Source organism: Mesoplodon bidens (assembly GCF_964165515.1).
Source record: "Mesoplodon bidens genome assembly, chromosome: 4".
Lineage (NCBI taxonomy): Eukaryota > Metazoa > Chordata > Mammalia > Artiodactyla > Ziphiidae > Mesoplodon > Mesoplodon bidens.
This window is the reverse complement of record NC_138160.1, coordinates 60,914,925-60,941,184: the sequence shown is the minus strand read 5'-3', so window position 1 is coordinate 60,941,184 and position 26,260 is coordinate 60,914,925. Positions and strand designations below refer to the sequence as shown.

Sequence of the window (26,260 nt, the reverse complement as noted above, 5' to 3'; positions counted from 1 at the left end):
GCCACAACTACTGAAGCCTGCGTGCCTAGAGCCCATGTTCCACAACAAGAGAAGCCACCACAATAAGCCCGCGCACCATAACGAAGAATAGCCCCGGCTCACCGCAACTAGAGAAAGCCTGCTCACAGAAACGAAGACCCAGTGCAGCCAAAACAATTTTTTAAATAAAATAAGAATAAATATATACTATGCTCCCATAATTCTAAATTGCATTATGAAGTGGAGTTCTCAACAATTCACAATCATTTCCTTGAGATTAATGACATTTTAAAACCTAGAGCTCAAAAGAATCAGAAAAGGGACGTCAACTGTATTAGGTAATCGGAAGGCAAAGCAAAATTTAATTGCTACAACATTTGATATTCTAAAGGTATAATTTACTAATTCAATAAAGAGGAAAAATGTGCTAAGTGGGTTTTTTCTTTTTTGAATGACAAAATTTGGATTGTGTTTTAATTAACATGTTGACAAAGTATTTTCAAAAGATTTATCTCAAGGTTTTATTCATCTGAATGACTTTCAACTATGCATTGTCACTTGATTTCACAATGGAAAAATGATTTGTAACTGATTTACAACAGATCCAGCATTTTAAAGTGTAAATCTAGGAAAATGAAAGATTCATAGGTACTTCTCAGAGACACTTTCCATCATTCTGTTTTTTTCCTGAAGATCCCAGTTAAGTTGACCTCTTTGGCTACCAGAGCTATTTCTGGCCACTGTGCCTTTTCCCCTAGACTCAAAATTTCACTTCTATTCTCCTGTCACCTGCAGTAAGCAGGTATTCTTTCTAAGGTTTAATAAGTAATTTTACTGTTGGCAATTATTAGGAAATTGACGAGATGGAGAAGAGGCAAACAGGATAAAAGAACTGAAGCTACAAAGTTAAAGCTCTCCCCATAAAAGTTATCCTTATAATGTATGCAAAGAGACTAAACAAGATGTTAGATCTTCTATTGGTCTTTCCACTAATTCAATTCTAGTCTTAAAGCAAAGCCAGCCTCCTATTGCCTAATCCCTTATTACTCAATAAGATCATTGCACTTTGGTTTTTGTTATACATGACAGTTTCTATTCTAACCTCTCCTATCTTTCAGAGGAAGATAGGTCATTAGAGACTGTTGTTAACTTGGGTGTCAGGAAAACACTCATTTACAACTAAGAGAAAACTCCAGGCTCTCATCTCACATTCTTATTTTACTTTAAAAACTCTTCAACGTCATTTATTCTCTGATATCTTCAAAATTACTTTCCACATAAAAACTCTGTAAATCTAACAACGAAAAGCTCTTGCTCTGGTGAGAAGGGACTAAACGCTTCCTTCTAAAGAGGGAAACGTCGTGTGAAGTCTAACTTCCAAAGAGCGAGATGGAAGACCTTCGAAATTCGCAGAGGTGGTTTGACGGAAAGAAACGCCCTTGTTATTAGAGAGGTCGCAAACCCCTGGCCCCCGGTTGAAGCGGAAGCGCCCGGTACACTTCTGTCCGGGCAAGCGGCAAGATGCTCCCGGGCTTTCGGGAAGCCGCCATGGAGGGCAAGCCCGGGCATCCTCAACAGAGTTATCTCACGTCCGGGCCCACAAGCCCGGCATAAGTTCATCATAAACACACTAGGCTGAGATAGAAGCGCACGGCCGAGGGGACGGGTCACGCAACTGTCAAACGAAGCCCACCCTCCCCTTACCCGTCCCCAAAGCGGCAAAACTTACCAACTCGGCTCTCTCTCCAGTTACCTCAGGATCGCGACTACAACTCCCAGGAGGCTGCGCGGCGTACGGAGCAGCGTCCTTCCCAGAATGCAGCACAGCCGCGTCCCCATCCCTCCTTCTCCTTTCTCCGCTCTTCCTAGTTTTCTACCCGGCGTCACTCGGGAGGGCAGGAGGTAGGTTGCGGGAGGGGACTCCGAGCCTCGGCGTGTCGCGTCAGACGTTGGGAGGAGGACGGGGCGGGGAGCCGGGGGAGAATGGGAGGACGAAGGGGAGGGGAGAGGGGAGGGGAGGGGAGGGTAAATAGTGGGCCAGGCGGGAAGATGGCGGCGGTAGCGGAGGTGTGAGTGGACCTGGGTCTCTGCAGCTAGATTTTCTTTTCCCCTCTTCCTCCCCTTTTCGTTTCCCCCGAGGTTGGCACCGAGGGGGCTGAGTTCGGGTGGCAGCGCCGGGCAGAGCGCAGGGGTCACGGCGACGGCGACGACGGCGGCGGCGGCTGACGGCTGGAAGGGCAGGCTTCCTTCGCCACTCGTCCTCCTTCCCCGGTCCGCTCGGTGTCAGGCGCGGCGGCGGCGCGGCGGGCGCACTTCGTCCCTCCTCCAGCTCCCTCCTGCTCCCGAGCGGGCACTCCTTCCTTCGCCATCCTCCGACGCTTCACCCCGGGGACTGGGCGCCTCCAACGGCGCAGCTCAGGGAGCGGGGGCCGGTCTCCTGCTCGGCTGTCGCGCCTCCATGTCGGATAACCAGAGCTGGAACTCGTCGGGCTCGGAGGAGGATCCGGAGACGGAGTCCGGGCCGCCTGTGGAGCGCTGCGGGGTCCTCAGCAAGGTGAGCAACCCGCGGGGCCGAGGACCCCTTGCCCAGACTCACCTGCGGCGAGGCGAGCTGCTGAGGGCATGGGGTGGGGCTGGGCGCGAGGCACAGACTCTGTCGGGGCGGGGGCTGCGGAATGTGCCGGGGTGTGGGCCCGAGTACTGCGGCACGAGTGCCCGGGCCAGGGTTGGGTGGGGGTGGGGGCAGAAGGGGACTGTCTTCCTCGCCTGCTCTGGGGCTCGGCGGCCTGGGACCGGGAAAGACCTGTCCCAACCCCGGATCCTGTTTGGGAGCGGGATGCGCACCGTGACTTAGGACCCCGGGCGGCAGCTGTCCGGGTATAGCAATTTGGGTTGGGCAACAGCGGTACCCGAAGGACTAGGCATGGGAACCGTGCACCTCAGACCTCTCAAACGAGATTAGTCCGGAGATGCCAAGCAGAATAGGGTTGAGGGGTTTCTGCAGACCCTACTTTTGAGATAGAAGCCGGAGCAACTCGGCTTGGTGCTGAAATCTGAGGTGGTAAACTATGCCAGCCTAGATGTAGTGAAAGGTCTCAATAAGAGGAGGAGTTTTGTACTTTTCCCCTTACTCTTTACCCCAGTTCAGAGAAGAGCTATTGAATAGTCAGGTAATAGGTACAAGAAATATTCATAGTAACTTGAAACCTGTCAGAATGGAGACCGACCTTTAGTTGAGGAAGAAGAGTATTATTTAATAGTAAAATATTCTTGCAGTCAGTGGGCCAGAGTAAGGAAAAGACATCTTACTTTTCCTAAATTTTTTAAAACCACTTTTCCAAAATTTTTGCAAAGGAGATAGTCATTTGTAGAGTTTGTAGAGTTTGGATGAAGCCCTTTTTTTTTTTTTTTTTTTTTTTTGCGGTACGCGGGCCTCCCACTGTTGTGGCCTCTCCCGTTGCGGAGCACAGGCTCCGGACGCGCAGGCTCAGCGGCCATGGCTCACGGGCCCAGCCGCTCCGCGGCATGTGGGATCTTCCCGGACCGGGGCACGAACCCGCGTTCCCTGCATCCCCCTGCATCGGCAGGCGGACTCTCAACTACTGCGCCACCAGGGAAGCCCGAATCCCTTTTTAAGAGAGAAGGTGGGTGATCTTTTCTTTTGGTAGTACATAGTTTGGGGTTTGTTGTTGGGGTTCTTTTTGTTTTCTTTCTTTTTTTTTTTTTTAACGTCTTTGCTATGAGAAGATCCACATTGTCTTTTTTACTTCCTTCTCTCTTCCTGTTAAACTTTTAGAAATGGCTAGAGCTAGCAGTTAATTTGGAGAGGGGGAGCAAGGTCCAGTCTCTCAACAGGCCGGTCATAAGATCCTAGATCATGTGCAGCCACTGGCTATTAAGAAATCACCCTGCTTCCAGTATACATACTTTGGCTAAGCATTGGGACGTTGTTTGTGGAATTGTTTCATATTAGCTTTTATATTGTCTTTAGAAGGCTGAGAAAGGACCTAAGAAAGGCATGAATATGTCAGAACTAAGGCTTGCGAGTGTTAACTTTCATTTGCATACAGAAAAATTATGGTGTGTGTTGATACTGTGATCATTATTGGAATTTCAGTGAAAAGTTTTCAGTAAAGTGAAGCTCCCTAGGGTTTCTTTGGATTAAATGTATCGTGTAATTTAAGAATCTATTGAACACGTAGTGCAATAGGTATACATTTCTCTTTGGAACTGTTATGAAATGGGCTCTTTGCTTCTCAGTGATTCAGGTAATTTCACCACTTTTTTCTCATTAAATGAGAAGCAGACTTCCAAATTAGTATTGTGGAGTGTTAGGTATTTTACAAAACAAGCCGTACTTTTGAACTGTTGATCATCACTTTTTGGGGGGTAGGAGGATCGTAGTGATTGGCGGAGTCACCAGTGCTCTGAGTATGTACTGTATATGAGTATATGAGTATCACTTACGCAGAGCAGTGTAGTAAGTGTATACTTTATGACAAAAAAAAGGAAGACTATCTCCTTAATATCTAAGTGTATAGAAATGTAGTATTTGACCACTTCTTTGGTTCGTAAATAACTTCATTGTTGCTGCATACATAGAATCAACGTAGTTTTGGTGTTCTTGTTAACAGCCATGAAGGAAATTTCCCTGAAATTTAACAATTTATGGTTACATATGTTTTCTTGGAAGCTTTTTAATCAATAATATTTTTTATTGAGTGTATGCTTTTAAATTTAAAGTACGCATATATTTTCAGCCTTTGTATTCACCTGGTAATTTTAAACAAAATTAGAACTCAGCCTCTGTTCTTTTCCTTCTGCTTAGTAATGTAGTTAAGTCCAAATACTAATTTGTTTTGTCCCCCCCACTCCCCCTCCACCAAATGGAGTGAGTTTGGAATGGTGGTGGTGGAGTAAACTTGTACACCAGCCCAAAGGTTTTTTTTTTAATATAAATATACTTTCTACAGACTCGCTTCTTAGGCACGTAAGTTCCAAAAATACTGGATAGACAATAATTCTAGGTGGTTATAACAAATATCAAGATAGACTGTGGATGGGGAAAGATTCATGCCTTAGTAGGACTTGAGAGCAACTAAGCCTTGGTCAGTCTCATCCAATTCCTTCTGAATTCCCTCCATCCTTTTTATCTTATCTTTACCTTAACGTTTTCTCCACATACCTAACTGTTGGCTGAAATTCTGTCCATGTGTAGAGTCCATCTCAACTATTCTTTTCATAAAGACTTTTCTTATTTCACCAACCATCCCAGAGCTCCTTCCCTTGAATTCCTATAGCATTTTATTTGTAACTTGCTTCTGACTCTTTTTCTAAATGTATTTTTTTTCCTCTTGAATATTTGCTTGCTGGACTGTTGGAGGCAGGAATGTTTGCTTCTCCTGCAGTGTCTGCATATTGCCTTGTCTCTGTTAAATGGGGAAGAGCAAGGGAATGTTATGAGGGTAGAGAAAAGGCAAAAATCTGCCTTCTAGCTGTGAATAGGAGTTAACATTTTCTGTGTAAATCCTGAAGCTTATGTAATTTTTGGGTCCTCTGTAAGAAAATAATATGAAAATATGGACACATGATTTCTAGGGCCCCTTCTGTCACTTTGGAAGGTGTCCTTGTGAGCTTCCCTGAAGGTTTCTAAGCTTCATTAGCTATGCGTAGCTCTGCCTCCAACTGAGAAAATACTGTGTGCTTGGCAGTGTTCTAAGTCTGTTCTTGCTTAATGTTAAACAACTTTAAGAGGTAGAGTTTGACAAAGAAACAAACAAACAAACAGGTAAGTAACTTGGCCACAATCACAGTTAGTAGCTTTCTGACGGGCAGTAATTGGAAGCGAGGTAGGATTAAGGTATTCCAGTCTAAAGGATTTGTATTACAGGCAATTGGGAGTTGTTCATGTAAGTTTTGGAGCTGGAGGCTCAATGAGGTTAATATGTAAGATAAATAAGCAAAATATGCCTAATAAATAAGATTATGTAAGTTATGAAATAAAAATCAGAAGATATCAGAGGTAAGGTTATTAAGCCTTCTCAGGAATCCAGGAACCTGATAATGTGATTGGATTACTTGAAAATAAAGGGGTCAGATTTAAGGGTTTAATAGGAAGGAAAGATGAATAGGAGTTGATAATGGGCTATAAAGATTAAGAAGGACCAGTCAGGTATTGAGTATCTCCTAGGAATATAGTAGGTGTATTCATGATTTTATTCACCCACTCAAATGACTGAGGAAAAAAGCTGAAGTTCAGAAAAGTTAAATAATTTGTCAGAACTTTTCACACAGCTAGTAAAAGTAGTCGAGTCTCTCTGATGTTGTATCCACTGCTCTGTCCATACAGTACAGGAACGCTGAGCCAGGTTTGAGTCTGAATGGCTGTGGCAGTAACAGTATAGCCAAGGAAATAGGAACAGAGGGGGATGTGCATCCTATGGGTGGAGATAAATTTAGTTTTGTATGTAACCATCATTATTTCAAGTTGGTGTCTTAAGTGGTAGTAAATCGCAGGGAGTTAAAATGAGGAAATAGTGACTAGAGAGCCCTCAGGAAAGAATGAGTTAAATTGCCAGCATGGATAGCTCTCAGGGAGGGGCTGTAATGATGGAGTTTAGAAGATACAAGAGCTGAACCATCTCAAACCTGTGGAATTAGGAAATAGTAAAGAAAAGATTTCTCTGAGCCAATGCAGTATATTTTTAACAATCCATTTAGAGTTAGTTTTTGGCAGATAGTTTTTGAGTTAGCAGATAGTTTTTGGAATTGTCTGTACTTAAAACCCCAGAGCATAAAAATATGCAATATCAACAATTCCCATAGAGGTTACATTTCTGCCTTTGCAAGTTTATTGATTGTGGTCTTCACTGTGCAGCAGCGAAACTTTAGCAACACAGAAACTATTTGTAGGTACTGGAAACAGATAATCCAAGTATGTTTTTGAAAACCAATTTTATGTTTGTATTTTACTCTTGAGTTTGAAAAATAGATCTTCAGAGAAACTTAGAAAATGAATTAACTATCCTATAATATTGAGTTCTGTGGAGGTAAAAATAAAGTTGATGTAGACTTACTAAAGATTAATAATCTGTTTTTACTTTAATGTAGTCGTAAACATCATACATTTTCATGTAGGAATAACTTACAACAAAAATAGAGTTTGGGCCATGATTGACTTCTACTTCTGTTGATTTAGAAGGCTTCATGCAGCAGTACTTGGTGTAGGAGAATGACAGACTGTATAGCCAAACTTACTTTTCTATTGAATAAGTCGATTATGGCAGGGACCAAAACAATTAAGAGTTTTGAAGGTGGTGAGGAGGGGAGGATGAAAGCACACAAAGAGTAAAGCAGAATTTTTAACTGAAATGTGCTTCAGTTTTATTCCTCAAATATTAGAAGAAAATGTTATATTTTATTATCTATTTTATTTATAATTTTGTAGAAATTATTGAAAATTATATACAATCTGGAAAACTTTAACTTTTCACTATTTTTTTTTTTTTTTACTGTTTATAATTAAGTTAGCACTTCTCACATTTTGGTTTTAAACTTAGATTGACTGCTGTTTCAGAAAGTTTGGATTTCTAAAATACTGACTTAATTTTTTGTCTTCTTCTCCTCCAGTGGACAAACTACATTCATGGGTGGCAGGACCGTTGGGTAGTTTTGAAAAATAATACTCTGAGTTACTACAAATCTGAAGATGAGACAGAGTATGGCTGTAGAGGATCCATCTGTCTTAGCAAGGCTGTCGTCACGGTAAGCTCTTGTTCTCCTTCATTTAACAAATATTTATTGAGCATAAGTTATACACAGGAACCTATTCTAGGGGCTTGGGATATGTCTATGAACAAAACAGATTAAGATCCTTTCTCTTGTGGAGCATGCAGTCTAATATTTTTTTCCATAAAATTATTTTAGAGTGTATTACTACATACTGTTATTTTATATAGACATGTAGTATTTATCTAGTTGGTTACAGCAAGCCATTAAACAAGGGCTTCAGAAAAAAAGATGTTAGATGGCTTCATATCTGATAGATGGGGACGGTTACTTGGTGAGTTATTGAAAAAGTTAAAGCAGGAAAATAAAAATATACAAACCTTAACGTTTTAAAATTTTGACTTAAAATATATAAATCTAAATTCACTTACCAACTTTTTGATGTAGAGCTAACAGTATGTCTTTGAATATGGAGTTGAGAGAAGTTGTTCTTGGGTAAAGTATTATATCCGTAATGCTTGATTTGCAATTTCCAGTTTTGATTCTCTAAAGTGGAATAAAAACTTAAAGATACTTTTGAAAAACCCTAAATATAGGTTCCTCTTTTTGACTTTTAATGTTTTTCCCTAATATTTTGCAGATATCTCACCTTTATTTAACTTACCTTTATTGAGTCATTCTACTTAGCTCGCATTCAATGTAGTTTACATAGAAACAGCTCTCTTTGCTCTTGTATTCCATAGATTTACATGATGTTTAAGTTATGTAAGAACTACAGCAAGTAAACTGGCATAAACAGGTTTAGGAACAACCAACTGACTTGTTAAACATGTAACTCAACTAGTGGGCCAGAAGTGCCTGAGTATACTAAAAATAGCATACTAGTTGAGAGTGGTCAGCATGTCGAGGCATATTTAATAAAGGGCAAAAAAAAAGGTATTGTCTAAGGCAGGTGAGTTAAATGGAGGTCAGTTAAGGAAGCTATTGTAGTTAAAATCTAAAAATGGGTGTGTTAAAACAATCATAGATTTTACTATACATTCAAAGAGAATTCATGTTACGTTAGAGTTTATATTGTTTATAAAGATAAATGGTGTACTTGGATATGTGTTGATATCTAAATATAACTTACATATGTTTATGTTACACATTTAAGTAAAACCATGTAGTATTTTTCCATCACCTTTCAAACATTCTGCCCCTCTTATATATTCAGAGTTTGAAAATAAAAGCTTAGTTGGATATTGAGTTGGAAAAACTTATAGAGGGGTTGTTTGGAAACGTTCAGAATGAAACTACTACTCTCCATTCTTATGGACAATTTTAAAGAAATAGTTTGAACATAAAGGCTCACTATTTATTTGGACTGGTATGTGGTACGTTATAATGTACTTTTGAAATTGTATCTATTGATAGTTAATATTTTGGGGTTTTATTTCTCTTGAGATAGATCACTATTCATGCTAGAGGAAAGAATCATGGATAGTAATGTACTTTACAATTTTGAAATGTCTTCTCTTGGTTCTTCCGCTTCTTCCTTCTTTTGCATATTGTTGGATGCTTGTTAGTTACAGTGCTTGTTTGACTCTGAAAATAGTTTATATCTTTATTGTTTCCTAACTAGTAGTATTCCTAGAGTACCATGCTAGTTTAAATTTAGTTATCCTGTCTTGAATTATGGACTGTGGTAATAGTGCATGGCTTATTTGGGGAAAAGAAAAACTTTTAATAAATATTTACATTGCATTTGCTCAGGAAAAAACAATGTGTTAGCTCTTCATAGATTTTTTGTTGTTGTTATTTTGGTATTTTTGTTATCTGTATTTGCTTGTAGAACTTTTCATTGTGGTTCATAATCAAAGAAATGGGTAGGAAAGCAAGACAATTTGAAAACATTGAAGGGACCTAGTGGAAGTACTCACTGGGCTAAGTGGTAGTAGAGAAGGTAAAAAAAAAAATGAAGGAAGCAGCAGAATCTGAGTGGTAGTTAGTCTTCGCTATAGTTAACCAGGTGGTATGGAGAAACACAAGTATTTATATTCCTGAACTTCTTCAACTCTGTTCGTATTCTGTCGGTTCATAAGTTCACTGTTACATATTTCAAGGAAATTACAAAATATAACTGAATTCAGTGAACTTCTCAGAATGAAGTTTACAAATAGAGTATGTATTTGAGTTAAATTTTTAAAATGTAATACTAACCTCTGTTAAATAGGTATCTTTTGCTTTTCTTAAATATGGGCCATTATATGTATCAATTCATCTCTGAAGGCAAAGAATAAATATGGTTGAATTTGTGTACATGACATCCTTATGAAATTGATAGTATTCATATATGAGGAAATCTGGACTTGAAGAGTTGTGACTTTACTGTAACCATTCATTAACATATTTATTATTTGTTGGTGAACCTAATGTTTGAACCCACCTTTTCTGATAGAACCTAATCCATTGTTAAATTCACTATTATTTTAGCTTAACAATTAAGTCATTCCTTATTCAAATCATGTTCTTTAGTTATGTGATAATAAATTGAGTGAAATACTTTGAAGGAACAAAGTATTTCCTGGGAGAATTTGTTACCTGGAAATAATTCTTAACGTGAAGGGATTGGGAATAAGTTACTGAGAGGAAAAATAGTACTCTGTCACTTTTTGGGAAATCACCTGTTTGTATGTTTAATAAATGTTTGTAGAAAGCTGAATTTCTCAATTATTGTAGTTTAATAGTTATTTGCTTAAGACCCAGTCCCTGCTACAAAACTTGCCATGTAGTAGATGTTCAATATATGTTAGTTGTGTTTCATCAATCAAAAACAATGTTTATGGAGTATTTAAACTTATTTATTTTTTAAGTTCTGTTTTTAAATAAAGTACTCTTGGTAAAAAAAAATATATAATCCGTGGCATGAAGAGGTTTAAAAAGTAAATGCTTCTCTTTACTCTTAGTCCTGCACTCAAGACATAATGAAAGTCAAATTTTTGGTCTGTCCTTCCAGATACTATGTATGCCTATATAAGCATTTATTTGTTTATATCCTTCATTTTCATTTACACAGATGGCATCATACTAAATCTATCGTTCTGCACCTTGTTTTCTTTTAATATGTCTTGGACATTTACTACATTTTGTTGAATATTGTGGACGTACCATGTCTTATTTATTTGCCCCTTCCCTGTTCTTGGAAAGTTAGATCATATATAAATTTGTTTTACTACAAACACTCTTGAAACAAACATATGTATTTAAAAATTTTTTTATAGTTACTGTCAAATGCCCTTTCAAAAGTACCACTTTTCATTCCTGCAAATAGTGCATGAGTGTCCCTATTTCCCCATACCCTCAAATATATATATTTTTAATTTGGTTGCACTGGGTCTTAGTTGCGGCAAGCGGGCTCCTTAGTTGTGGCTCCAGGGCTTCTTAGTTGCTGCACATGGGCTCCTTAGTTGCTGCATGCGAACTCTTAGTTGCAGCATGCATGTGAGATCTAGTTCCCTGACCAGGGATCAAACCCAGGCCCCCTGCATTGGGAGTGTGGAATCCTATCCACTGTGCCACCTGGGAAGTCCCTCCATACTCTCAAATATTGAGGAAGTCAGGTTTTGGCAAATGTTAAAATATTTGACAAACTGCTAGATAAAAATGGTGTCTCATTATTTTAAGTTGCACTTTTTTATTCAAGAGGGTAACTTCATATCTTTATAATTCATTTTTTCCTCTTCTCATCACTTGTTCATCTCTTTCTCAGTTATTGATTTGTAGCTCTTTATATCATGATATTTGGCAATTTGTCATATTTATTGCAAATGTTTTCCCCCAGGTTGTCATTGTCTGTTTTTTCTTTCCTTATTTTATATTCTCTTTAAGCCTTAACAGAAATTAAAAAATTTTGTGTGCTCTTATTGACCTTTTCCTTTATGGCTTCTGTATTTAGTTATGTTTAACTAAAACATAACTCAAAGAGGATAACTCTATATAAATGTAGTTACATTTTCATCTACAATTTTACATTTGAATTTGATTCCCGTGGGAGTTATTTTAGTATAAGAAGTGATGTGGGAATTTAGCTTTCTAATTTTTTCCCAAATGGCTAACCATGGAGTCTCATACCATTAATTGAAAAATTCATCTTCTCCCCACTGGTTTGAAATGTTACCTTTATTGTATATTACATTACCATGTGTATTTGATGTTGTTTCTGGACTCTCTTCTCTTCAGTTGGTTTGTCTATTCCTTTTTGTACCATATTTAAAATTATATTGCTAATACTTCATTAATCAGTTCTTTAAACAGCTAATGATCCTTTTGTGAAAATAAAAGAAGTGGTTTGTTTGTAGCTACTGAGATTAGAAGATGTTTCAGGAATTAGGTAGGTAGAGATTTTTGGTAAAATGGAAATAGTAATGTCTTTAGAATTGGTTTGCCTGAGATGTATCTATAGTCCCAAGTCTTACCTTAGGTATCTGACTTTGTATACCTACTATCTTATAAAACTCCTTTAATTACCAAATGAATGGGATTCGTATTATTCTTATTATAGCTTGGATATAGTAAAATTTATTCGCCAATTTAGTGTTTCAATATTCTCAGACGGAAAACTGAAAGGTAATGAAAATGTTTACTGCTACATTGAAAAAAATTTTAAGCCAAGTAGCTCTTAAGTAGGTAGGGGTTAGAAGGGAGGAAATTTAAAGATCCTGGCACAATTAAAGAAGCCAACAGAGATGTAAAAGAAAGGGAAGGGGGCTTCCCTGGTGGCGCAATGGATAAGAGTCTGCCTGCCAATGCAGGGGACACGGGCTCGATCCCTGGTCTGGAAAGATCCCACATGCTGCGGAGCAACTAAGCCCTGTGCACCACAACTACTGAGCCTGTTCTCTAGAGCCCACGAGCCACAACTACTGAAGCCCGCGTGCCTAGAGCCCTTGCTCCGCAGCAAGAGAAGCCATCGCAATGAGAAGCCCGTGCACTGAAACGAAGAGTAGCCCCCGCTCGCTGCATCTAGAGAAAGCCCGCATGCAGCAACGGAGACCCAATGCAGCCAAAAATAAATAAATAAAATTTAAATTTAAATTAAAAAAAAAAGAAAGGGAAGGAAGTGTTCAAAATTGAAAAGGATCATTAAACAAAAAAAATTTTAAGTGCTAAATAAAGAGTAGTCAGATCTAAACAGTTTTTTTTCCTTTTTTTTTTTTTTTTTTTTTTTGCGGTATGAGGGCCTCTCACTGTTGCGGCCTCTCCCGTTGCGGAGCACAGGCTCCAGACGCGCAGGCTCAGCGGCCCTGGCTCACGGGCCTAGCCGCTCTGCGGCGTGTGGGATCTTCCCAGACTGGGGCACGAACCCGTGTCCCCTGCATCGGCAGGTGGACTCTCAACCACTGCGCCACCAGGGAAGCGCTAAACAGGTTTTTTTTTTTTTTATCTTTTTTTTTTTTTTTTAATTAGTTTCTGCTTTATAACAAAGTGAATCAGTCATACATATACATCTGTTCCCACATCCCTTCCCTCATGCATCTCCCTCCCTCCCACCCTCCCCATCCCACCCCTCCAGGCGGTCACAAAGCACCGAGCTGATCTCCCTGTGCTCTGCGGCTGCTTCCCACTATCTATCTACCTTACGTTTGGTAGTGTATATATGTCCATGCCTCTCTTTTGCTTTGTCACAGCTTACCCTTCCCCCTCCCCATATCCTCAAGTCCATTCTCAAGTAGGTCTGTGTCTTTATTCCCGTTTTGACCCTAGGTTCTTCATGACATTTTTTTTTTTAAATTCCGTATATATGTGTTAGCATACGGTATTTGTCTTTCTCTTTCTGACTTACTTCACTCTGTATGACAGACTCTAGGTCTATCCACCTCATTACAAATAGCTCAGTTTCGTTTCTTTTTATGGCTGAGTAATATTCCATTGTATATATGTGCCACATCTTCTTTATCCATTCATCCGATGATGGACACTTCGGTTGTTTCCAGCTCCGGGCTATTGTGAATAGAGCTGCAATGAACATTTTGCTACATGTCTCTTTTTGAATTATGGTTTTCTCAGGGTATATGCCCAGTAGTGGGATTGCTGGGTCATATGGTAGTTCTATTTGTAGTTTTTTAAGGAACCTCCATACCGTTCTCCATAGTGGCTGTACCAATTCACATTCCCACCAGCAGTGCAAGAGTGTTCCCTTTTCACCACACCCTCTCCAGCATTTATTGTTTTTAGATTTCTTGATGATGGCCATTCTGACTGGTGTGAGATGATATCTCATTGTAGTTTTGATTTGCATTTCTCTAATGATTAATGATGTTGAGCATTCTTTCATGTGTTTGTTGGCAGTCTGTATATCTTCTTTGGAGAAATGCCTATTTAAGTCTTCTGCCCATTTTTGGATTGGGTTGTTTGTTTTTTTGCTATTGAGCTGCATGAGCTGTTTATAAATTTTGGAGATTAATCCTTTGTCAGTTGCTTCATTTGCAAATATTTTCTCCCATTCTGAGGGTTGTCTTTTGGTCTTCTTTATTGTTTCCTTTGCTGTGCAAAAGCTTTGAAGTTTCATTAGGTCCCATTTGTTTATCTTTGTTTTTATTTCCATTTCTCTAGGAGGTGGGTCCAAAAGGATCTTGCTGTGATTTATGTCATAGAGCGTTCTACCTATGTTTTCCTCTAAGAGTTTGATAGTTTCTGGCCTTACATTTAAGTCTTTAATCCATTTTGAGCTTATTTTTGTGTACGGTGCTAGGGAATGATCTAATCTCAAACTTTTACATGTCCCTGTCCAGTTTTCCCAGCACCACTTATTGAAGAGGCTGTCCTTTCTCCACTGTACATTCCTGGCTCCTTTATCAAAGATAAGTTGGCCATATGTGCGTGGGTTTATCTCTGGGCTTTCTATCCTGATCCACTGATCTATCTTTCTGTTTTTATGCCAGTACCAGACTGTCTTAATTACTGTAGCTTTGTAGTATAGTCTGAAGTCAGGGAGCCTGATTCCTCCAGCTCCGTTTTTCGTTCTCAAGATTGCTTTAGCTATTCGGAGCCTTTTGTTTTTCCAAACAAATTTTGAAATTTTTTGTTCTAGTTCTGTGAAAAATGCCATTGGTAGTTTGATAGGGATTGCATTGAATCTGTAGATTGCTTTGGGTAGTAGAGTCATTTTCACAATATTGATTCTTCCAATCCAGGAGCATGGTATATCTCTCCATCTATTTGTATCATCTTTAATTTCTTTCATCAGTGTCTTATAATTTTCTGCATACAGGTCTTTTGTCTCCTTAGGTAGGTTTATTCCTAGATATTTTATTCTTTTTGTTGCGATGGTAAATGGGAGTGTTTTCTTGATTTCATTTTCAGATTCTTCATCATTAGTGTACAGGAATGCCAGAGATTTCTGTACATTAATTTTATATCCTGCTACTTTACCAAATTCATTGATTAGCTCTAGTAGTTTTTCGGTAGCATCTTTAGGATTCTCTATGTATAGTATCATGTCATCTGCAAACAGTGACAGTTTTACTTCTTCTTTTCCAATTTGGATTCCTTTTATTTCCTTTTCTTCTCTGATTGCTGTGGCTAAAACTTCCAAAACTATGTTGAATAAGAGTGGTGAGAGTGGGCAGCCTTGTCTTGTTCCTGATCTTAGTGGAAATGGTTTCAGTTTTTCACCATTGAGGACAATGTTGGCTGTGGGTTTGTCATATATGGCCTTTATTATGTTGAGGAAAGATCCCTCTATACCTACTTTCTGCAGGGTTTTTGTCATAAATGGGTGTTGAATTTTGTCGAAAGCTTTCTCTGCATCTATTGAGATGATCATATGGTTTTTCTCCTTCAACTTGTTAATATGGTGTATTACATTGATTGATTTGCGAATATTGAAGAATCCTTGCATTCCTGGGATAAACCCCACTTGATCATGGTGTATGATCCTTTTAATGTGCTGTTGGATTCTGTTTGCTAGTATTTTGTTGAGGATTTTTGCATCTATGTTCATCAGTGATATTGGCCTGTAGTTTTCTTTCTTTGTGACATCCTTGCCTGGTTTTGGTATCAAGGTGATGGCCTCGTAGAATGAGTTTGGGAGTGTTCCTCCCTCTGCTATATTTTGGAAGAGTTTGAGAAGGATAGGTGTTAGCTCTTCTCTAAATGTTTGATAGAATTCACCTGTGAACAGTTTTTGAGTAAACTATTTCTCAGTAAAACTGGAAGAAAAAAATTTTTTTAATTTTTAAAGTTTTCGAATGTGGGATTTTAAAGTAAAAAATTGTGATTTAAATTGATGTTCAGCAAATTGGATCTCACCAAAGATGAGTAGGGCCATAACTAATCATCATACGAGGAACTCCAGATTAGTAAGAAGTCCAAGAAGTTCGCTTTTTTTTTTTTTTTCAGTACGTGGGCCTCTCACTGTTGTGGCCTCTCCCATTGCGGAGCACAGGCTCCGGATGCACAAGCCCAGCGGCCACGGCTCACGGGTTCAGCCACTCCGCGGCATGTGGGATCTTCCCGCACCGGGGCACGAACCCGTGTCCCCTGCATCAGCAGGCAGACTCTCAACCACTGCGCCACCAGGGAAGCCCAGAAGTTCGCTTTTTATCAGATGTGCAATTTTGCTCTATTGAACTGTGTTAGTAAGAAAGAACCAAAGGAAAGAGAGGAAGGTATAACGACCAGTAAAAGCATTAGATAGATACTAGTTGATAATTCTCTTCATTTGAGGAGCATTTGCCAGTGAATTTCTAAAGAAATTAGAACCTTATACTACTAAGATTTATGCCTTTAGAAACTAATATTATCTGTTCAGCAGTTCATTTGGAAATAATTATCTTGCATCTTTAGGTAACTGGAATGTAACTCGAATAATGTAACTCAAATAATTAGATATAGTGGGAAATATTTAAAATATTTGGTGAGAGGTTTTGGAAGAGGAAAAATATAAAGAAAGATACCAGTTGAAATGTAGAGCCAAGAATGTTGAAATAACTTATCCAAAATTATGTAATTACAAAATGTGTTAGTTTGTTAGGGTTGCCATAACAAAGAACTGCAAACTGGGTGTCTTTTTTTTTTTTAATTGAAGTATAGTTCATTTACAATGTTTCAGGTATATGGCAAAGTGATTCAGATATATGTGTGTATATATATAATATATATATTATATGTATATACATATAATATGTATATATACGGATTCTTTTCCATTGTAGGTTATTATAAGATACTGAATCTAGTTCCCTGGTTTATACAGCAGGTGCTTGTTGTTTATCTATTTTACATACAGTAGTTTGTATCTGCTAATCCCAAACTCCTAATTTATCCCTCCCCCACCCCCTTTCCCTTTTAGTAACCATAAGTTTGCTTTCTGTGTCTGAGTTTATTTCTGTTTTGTAAATAAGCTCATTTGTATCATTTAAGATTTCACATATAAGTGGTATCATATATTTGTCTTTCTCTGTCTGACTTACTTCACTTAATAATCTCTAGGTCCACCCATGTTGCTGCAAATGGCAATATTTCATTCTTTTTTATTATTTCTGAGTAATATTCATATTTCATATACACACCCCCCACATTTTCATTATCCATTCATCTGTCAGTGGATATTTAGGTTGCTTCCATGTCTTGGCTGTTGTAGATACTGCTGCAGTGAACATTGAGGTGCATGTATCTTTTCAAATTATCATTTTCTCTGGATATATGCCCAGGAGTGGGATTGCTAGATCATGTGGCAACTCTATTTTTAATTTTTTAAGGAACCTGCATCCTGTTTTCCATAGTGGCCACAGCAATTTACATTCCCACCAACAGTGTAGGAGGGTTCCCTTTTCTCCATACCCTCTCCAGCATTTGTTATTTGTAGACTTCTTAATGATGGCCATTTTGACTGGTATGAGGTAGTTTTGATTTGCATTTCTCTAATAATCAACGATGTTGAGCATCTTTTCATATACCTCTTGGCCATCTGTATGTCTTTTTTGGAAAAATGTCTATTCAGGTCATCTGCCCATTTTTAATTGGTTTGTTTTTTTGATGTTGAGCTGTATAAGTTGTTTGCATATTTTGGAAATCAAGCCCTTGTTGGTCACATCATTTGCAAATATTTTCTCCTGCTCCGTAGGTTGTCTTTTTGTTTTGTTTATGATTTCCTTTGCTGTGTAAATGCTTTTAAGTTTAATTAGGGCCCATTTGTTTATTTTTGCTTTCGTTTCCATTACTCTAGGAGACAGATCCAAAAAGATATTGCTGTGATTTATGTCAAAGAGTGTTCTGCCTATGTTTTCCTCTAGAAGTTTTAGAGTATCTGGTCTTACATTTAGGGTTTTAATCCATTTTGAGTTTATTTTTGTATATGGTGTAGAAAATGTTCTAATTTCATTGTTTTTACATGTAGCTGTCCAGTTTTCCCTGCACCACTTATTGAAGAGACTGTCTTTTCTCCATTGTATATCCCTGCCTCCTTTGTCGTAGATTAATTGACCATAAGTGCACGGGTTTATTTCTGGGCTTTCTGTCCTGTTCCATTGATCTATATGTCTGTTTTTGTGCCAGTACCATGCTTTTTGATGACTGTGGCTTTGTAGTATAGTCTGAAGTTAGGGAGTGTCATTCCTCCAGCTCCGTTCTTCTTTTTCAAGATTGTTTTGGCTATTCAGGGTCTTTCGTGTTTCTGTACAAATTTTAAGTTTTTTGTTCTAGTTCTGTGAAAAATGCCATTGGTAATTTGATAAGGGTTGCATCGAATCTGTAGATTGCCTTGGGTAGTATGGTCATTTTAACAATAATGATTCTTCCAATCCAAGAACATTGTATATCTTTCCATCTGTTTGTGTCATCTTCAGTTTCTTCATCAGTATCTTATAGTTTTTCAGAGTACAGGTCTTTTACCTCCTTAGGTAAGTTTATTACTAGGTATTTTATTCTTTTTGACATGATGGTAAATGGGATTATTTCCTTTATTTCTCTTTCTGATAGTTCGTTGTTAGTGTGTAGAAATGCAACAGATTTCTCTGTTAATTTTTTATCCCCCAACTTTACTGAATTAAATAACAGAAATTTATTGTCTCACAGTTCTGGAGGCTAGAAGTCCGGATAAAGATGTTGTCAGGGTTGGTTCCTTCTGTTGCTTTTGGTGGTGTGCTGACAATCTTTGGCATTCCTTGGCTTATATATGCATCATCCCAATCTCTTCATTCATGTTTACATGGCATCCTCCCTGTGCACGTAACTGTGTCCAGATTTCCCCTTTTTATAAGAACACCAAGTTAGATTAGGGGCCTATTCCACTCCAGTGTGACCTCATCCTAACTAATTACATCTCCAGTTACCCTATTTTCAAATAAATTCACATTCTGACATACTTCAGATTAGGGCTTCAACATACAAATTTCAGGGTATGCAATGTAACTCATAACCCATAACCCATGAAAGTATCAGCGTTAAGACTAGAACTCAAGTCTCCTGATTCCCACCTGGTGTTATTTATTATTTTTTTTTGCGGTACTCGGGCCTCTCACTGTTGTGGCCTCTGCCGTTGCGGAGCACAGGCTCTGGACGCGCAGACCCAGCAGCCACGGCTACGAGCCCAGCTGCTCCGCGGCATGTGGGATCCTCCCGGACCAGGGCATGAACCCGTGTCCCCTGCATCGGCAGGCAGACTCCCAACCACTGCGCCACCAGGGAAGCCCACCTGGTGTTATTTTATTGTATGTCAATGAGCATAGGAAAAATGTATACACAATGCATTTTATGTTGTGTAAGACTTACAGGAACATGACTGTTAAATATTTATAAAGCAACTCTTTAAAATTTGTTTTGAACAAAGCATCTTATTAAGATAAAAAGGTTTTTTTTTCCTTTTAATCCTAAGAAGCTCTGTTTGAGATATATGCTTCTTACTTACATGTAAATTTTATCAATTTTTTTTCTAAATAAAAAAAGTGAAAAGAAATTTGTGATTTATTATTACTGTCTTCCGTTAAATCTCTAATAAGTATAGTTTGTATTTTAGCATTCAAGTTTCCTTAAAGCAAGGAATACACAAAATTTTCTACATTTGCCTGCTTGAAATAGTTAGCAAGAAGCTTGTTTTCTTAGTTTATCTGAAGGTCTTTTAAGCTTCACATATACCAGTTTTTACTTAGCATTTTTTTTTAATTAAAGTACAGTTGATTTACAATATTTTATTACTTGCAGGTATACAGCATAGTGATTCAGTAGTTTTACAGTTTATACTCCATTAAAAGTTATTACAAGGTAATGGCTATAATTCCTGTGCTATACATATTTCGTATTTTTTTATTTAGCATTTTATCTTAATTTCCAAAGTGCTTAAAATATCGTTCATGGGCTCTGAAGTTAAACCTGGATTTAGATCTGGGCTCTGCTTCTTATGGCTAAAGGTACCTTTGAACTAAAACTTTAGATAACTAAAGTGGTTAAAGATGGGTGCATAAGATCTAAGGGTGGAATGATTATGTGCATTAAACAAAATAACAAAAGCACTTGTACTTTTGTTCTTGGCAACATAAGAGGCACTCAAATTTCTTTAAGTTTATTTTGTGATATGTTTGTATTAGAAATAGAGCCTACAGTTTTAAAAGAAGAAAGGAGAAGCTGGCAGAACTTTTTATTAAAGGGAGACAAAGATGCAAGTGACTTACTAAAGCCGGAATATGTGACATGTCATATTTGAACAGGTTCTCATGCATTTCCTGTAAGCAATTTCCTTCCACCAAGTGGTTCTGTTTCATAACTTAAATTATATGTATGTGTGTATAAAATATATAATATATAAATAGTTAACTGTTTATATGCTTTCTTCATGTTCCTGACAGATTGTTTTTTTCCCTTGTTCTACTATTTATTGTGTGTGGTTTTTTTTAAGGCATATTGTACCTTTTAAAAAACCAGATTTATTTAGGCATAATTTACATTCAGTAAAATTCACCCTTTTTAAGTGTACAGTTATAGTTTTCACAAATGTATATAGTCATGTGATCACTACCACCATCAGATTATAGACAGTTTTCATCACCCCAGAAAGTTCTCACCTGCCCCTTTGTAATCAGTTACCTCCCCATCCCCAATCTCTGGCAACCACTGTTTTGATAGTTTTATCTTTTCCAGAATGTTATATAAATGGAATCATACAGTATGCAGCTCTTTGTGTCTGGCTTTTCATTTAGTGTAATACTTTTGAGAGTCATCTGTGTTGTTACATATATCCCTAACTTACTGCTTTTTATTACCGAGTACTGTTCCACCATATATATGTACCAAAGTTTGTTTATCCATTCACCACCTGATAGATTTATGTTTCCAGTTTTGGGCTACCATAAGTAAGGCTGCTAAACATTCAACTACAGGTCTTTGTGTAAATGTTTTATTTCTCTTGGTCAGATACCTAGGAATGGGATTGCTGGGTCCTATGGTAAGTGTATGTTTAACTTTATAAGAAACTGCCAGGGAATTCCCTGGTGGTCCAGTGGTTAAGACTTCACCTTCCAATGCCAGGGGTGTGGGTTTGATCCCTGGTCGGGGAACTAGATCCCACATGCCTTGAGGCCAAAAAACAAAACATAAAACAGAAGCAATATTGTAACAAATTCAATAAAGATTTTAAAAATTGTTGACATCAAAAAAAAAGAAATCTCTTTTCTTTTAATTGGGGTATAATTTTTTTACAATGTTGTGTTAGTTTCTACTGTACAGCGAAGTAGAGTTCCCTGTGCTATACAGCAGGTTCTTTTTTTTTAATAACAACTATTTATTTATTTATTTATTTAATTTTTGGCTACATTGGGTCTTGGTTGCCGCGCGTGGGTTTTCTCCAGTTGCAGTGAGTGGGGGCTACTCTTCGTTGCGGTGTGCGGGCTTCAGTAGTTGTGGCACGTGGGCTCAGTAGTTGTAGCTCGTGAACTCTAGAGCGCAGGCTCAGTAGTTGTGGCACATGGGCTTAGTTGCTCCGTGGCATGTGGGATCTTCCTAGGCCAGGGCTCGAACCTGCCTCCCCTGCATTGGCAAATGGATTCTTAACCACTGCACCACGAGGGAAGTCCCTGTGCAGCAGGTTCTTCTTAGTTATCTATTTTATACATATTAGTGTATACATGTCAATCCCAATCTCCCAGTTTATTGCACCCCCTGCCCCCCACTTTCCCATCTTGGTGTCCATACATTTGTTCTCTACATCTGTGTCTCTATTTCCTCTTTTTTTTTTTTAAAGAAAGAATCTGCTAAACTGTTTTCCGAAGTGGCAGTACCATTTTATATTTCTACCAACAGTGTATGAGAATTCCAGTTGCACAACATTTTTGTCAGTACCTGTTTTTTGGGTTTTTTGTTTGTTTGTTTTGTTTTTTATCTTAACTATTCTAGTAGGTGTGTAGTGATATCTCATTGTGGTTTCAATTTGCATTTTCCTAATGACTAATCATGTTTTACATCTTTTCATCTGCTTTTTATTTATATCTCTTTGATGGTATGTCTGTTCAAATCTTGTTTCTTTTCATCTTCTTAATATTGAGTTATGAAAGTTCTTTATATATTCCAGATACCATAATTTCAGACATGTATTTGGCAAATATTTTCTGCCAACCTAACAGACTGATTTTTGTCACTGTCATTAGAAAATAAATTACATTTGAATGTATATTTTGCTGAATTTTTGGGAACCTTTGAAGCTTATTTATTTCCCAGAGTAGTTTCCAAAGATACCAGCACTATTATTAGTTATTTTCTTAGGTTATTTGTATGGAGGCAACATTTCTCACAATTTTTTTAATTTTAATATTTTAGTTTGGGTCTACAGTGGCACACTGCCATTTAATTAAAGTGGCAAAGCTTTAGATTTAAAGTTACAAGCTGACAACTCATCATGTAGTGATTTCACCAGGGAAGCTGGTATTACTGTTGAGATTCTTCCTTGGAGTGAGTGCTGTGTAGGCTTGATCTCTGTCCTTTCTTCATCTAAGGAAGAAAACCATACCTGATAAAAAGAATGAGATACGCTCTTAGTCCCCAGGTAGAGAGATATGTTATGCAACAATTACTTCTTTTAAAAATATATGTTCTCACTAGTGAGGATTTATCACTTAAAAAAGAAAAAGATCATTTATAAATTGATTATAAGGAATCAAGAGACCAAGAAGTCACGACCAGTTGAAGCTCATCCAGAAATTAAGGTGGTCTCTAAAGTGATAATGTCTTGAGGGTGGGAGATCGGGTTGGGTAGTAATTTTTGAAAACTTATGTATAAACCCTATTTCATAAAGTGAGGTTTTCTCCTGTTATGAAGGACTTCAAGTGGTTTCATTTGGCTTTTAAAAAATCAGGAAGTTCATCCGGGTAAAGATTCATCTATTCTATCTCCTTGCCCATAAAAAGAATAGTAAAGTGGTAAAAAGTTTTTTAATCCGGGCTTCCCTGGTGGCGCAGTGGTTGAGAGTCCACCTGCCGATGCAGGGGACACGGGTTCGTGCCCCAGTCCGGGAAGATCCCACATGCCGCGGAGCGGCTAGGCCCGTGAGCCTTAGCCACTGAGCCTGTGCGTCCAGAGCCTGTGCTCTGCAACAGGAGAGGCCACAGCAGTGATAGGCCCGTGTACCGCCACAAAAAAAAAAAAATTTTTTTTTTTTAATCCCAAAAGGGAGAAAAGTGAGGAGACAATAGAAGACAGAATTTTAGAACCTGGAAAACATGGACAAGTATTAAGTGAGTTTGTAGATCTGAGAAATCCAACTCCTAAGCTATGAGTTGGGAATGCTGTGAACTAGATTTACATCACAACTGTATAATACTTCAGCAGTACCAGATACCTCTTGAAAGAAGAACTGGGAGTGGAAGTTGTAAATAAGGAAGATGAGTCAAATATCAGTTTAAGAAACAATCACATCCCCAGATTTTTCTCCCCCAACTGTGGGCAGTTGGGTGATTGACCTATCCCTAACCTGACAAAAGATGGTGTATTATTCTTTTAGGGTGGATAAAATATTGATCTCTGGGCTGGAGAGTGGGGAAATAGGCACTAGAAAAAATTGAAAGCAAGGAATAGAGGGTGATTAAGTATGCTGACTGAATACTGAAACCTCCCTCCATCCCATCCCACTCCTGTTCCCCACTTGGTTTCCAAAACACTAGCTAACAAACCTTCACTCTCAGGGCAGGAAGTTGCTGTAGTCTTTTCTAGAGAATCCAACCAGCTCAAGAGGAAAGACCTAATGATAGCATTAGAGCTTCCCCAACAAAGTAGACCAACTACATTATCCCACAGTGAAGCCCATCTTTGACTAAACTATCCATGGCCTTACAGCTTCCCATCAGTTTTTAGATCCCCCACTTTTCAAAATGAGCAGTCAACAACTACCAGACATGTGAGGAAAGTTTTCAGTATGAAAGAGATCAAGAGAATAAATGCAGTACTAGGCAACAAATATTCCACAAAAATAAGAAAATTTGTTAGTATTCTCAAAGAGCTAAGAGTATTTGGAATCATTAAATCAAAAAGTATACTATTGGGACTTCCCTGGTGGCGCAGTAGTTAAGAATCCGCCTGCCAATGTAGGGGACATGGGTTCGATCCCTTGTCCAGGAAGATCCCACATGCCGCGGAGCAACTAAGCTGTGCGCCACAACTACTGAGCCTGTGCTCTAGAGCCCGCGAGCCACAACTACTGAGCCTGCACACCACAACTACTGAAGCCTGCGCACCTAGAGCCCGTGCTCCACAACTAGAGAAGCCACCACAGTGAGAAGCCTGCGCACCACAACGAAGAGTAGCCCCTGCTTGCCGCAACTAGAGAAAGCCCATGTGCAGCAACAAAGACCCAACGCAACCAAAAAAAAAATTTTTTTAAGTATACTATAGGGCTTCCCTGGTGGCACAGTGGTTGAGAGTCTGCCTGCCAATGCAGGGGACACGGGTTCGTGCCCTGATCCAGGAGGATCCCACATGCCGCGGAGCGTCTGGGCCCGTGAGCCATGGCTGCTGAGCCTGCACGTCCGGAGCCTGTGCTCCACAACGGGAGAGGCCACGCACAACAGTGAGAGGCCCGCGTACCGCAAAAAAAAAAAAAAAGTATACTATAAAAAAGGAAGAAGAGTGTATGCATCCTTTTGAATTATGGTTGCACCCTGATATTCATTGCAGCACTATTTACAATAGCCAGGACATGGAAGCAGTCTAAATGTCCTTCACTAGAGGAATGGATAAAGAAGATGTGGTACATATATACAATGGAATATTACTCAGCCATAAAAAGGAACAAAATAGTGACATTTACAGAGACGTGGATGGACCTAGAGACTGTCATACAGAGTGAAGTAAGTCTGAAAGAGAAAAACAAATATCATATGATATCACCTGTATGTGGAATCTAGAAAAATGGTAGAGATGAGCTTATTTGCAAAGTAGAAATAGAGTCACAGATGTAGAGAACAAACTTACGTTACCGAGGGGAAAAGGGGGGATGGGATGAATTGGGAGATTGGGATTGACATATATACACTACTATGTATAAAATAGATAACTAATGAGAACCTAGTGTATATAGCACAGGGAACTCTACTCAATGCTGTGTGGTGACCTAAATGGGAAGGAAATCTAAAAAAGAGTGGATATATGTATACGTATGACTGATTTACTTTGCTGTATAGAAAGAAACGAACAAAACATTGTAAAGCAACTATATCCCAATAAAAATTAATAATAAAAAAAAGAGTTAAGGAGTTCTCACAGATATAGAGAACAGACTTGTGGTTGCCTCCAAGGAGGGGGGTGGTGGAGGCATGGATTGAGAGTTTGGGATTAGCAGATACAAACTATTATATAGAATGGATTAACAACCAGGTCCTACCATATAGCATAGGTAACTATATTCAGTATCCTGTAATAAACCTTAATGGAAAAGAATATGAAAAAGAATATGTGTATATATATACATGCACACACATACATGTATAACTGAATCACTGCTGTACAGCAGGAATTAACAGATTTTAAATCAACTATACTTCAATAGAATAAATTTTTTAAAAAAGGATAAAAAAGAGCTCTTAGAAATTATAAATATGGTTGCAGTGATGGAAAAGAATTGGAAGGGTCAGAAGGTAGAATTACAGACATTTCCCAAAAAAAGAGAAAAAGAAAAAAAGATAGTGAATAGGAGAAAAGACAAAATTAAAGGAATCATCCAAGAGTTTTGAGATTTGAGCAATGGGAGCTTCAGGAAGAGAGAACAAAGAAGAAAGGAATCATCATTGCAAGAATGTGAGAAAAATTTATGGAAATAAGAGGACATGAGTTTTCACACTGAAAGGGCCAAGGAGAGGCCAACATAACAGATGGGAAAAAAAAATCATAAAAGAAACATTTTGAGGTGAGTCAGACTACTGAGAAGAAAGAAGATCCTGAATGCTTCAGAGGGAAAAAAAACAGATCACAGCAAAGGATAAGGATTCAAAGTAACTGTGGACTTCTCAAGAACAACCCTGGAAGCTAAAATGCAATAGGCCATGCCTTCCTTCTTCTGAAGAAATATTTTCGACCCTGAATTCTGTATCCAGC

The 26,260-nt window shown here is 38.4% G+C and overlaps 2 protein-coding genes across 4 annotated transcripts in view; one reads left to right on the top strand and one right to left on the bottom strand.

The window, feature by feature from the left end:
* Positions 1 to 1,819, bottom strand: part of POLK (DNA polymerase kappa) — a 73,899-nt gene extending 72,080 nt beyond the window's left edge. The window contains exon 1 of the mRNA XM_081233013.1: positions 1,709 to 1,819. The gene's annotated coding sequence lies outside the window, so the exon portion shown is untranslated. The remainder of the gene's footprint in view (positions 1 to 1,708) is intronic.
* The window catches only part of CERT1 (ceramide transporter 1), a 134,629-nt gene continuing 110,083 nt past the window's right edge, over positions 1,715 to 26,260 (top strand). The window contains exons 1-3 of one of the 3 annotated variants that reach the window (XM_081233016.1): positions 1,715 to 1,881; positions 2,131 to 2,533; positions 7,609 to 7,743. In XM_081233016.1, coding sequence (XP_081089142.1) covers positions 1,796 to 1,881; positions 2,131 to 2,533; positions 7,609 to 7,743 — 624 coding nt within the window. In that variant the 5' untranslated portion in view covers positions 1,715 to 1,795. Of the gene's footprint in view, positions 1,882 to 2,047; positions 2,534 to 7,608; positions 7,744 to 26,260 lie in introns of those variants that run through there. The other 2 variants (XM_081233015.1, XM_081233014.1) reach the window with 2 other exon arrangements.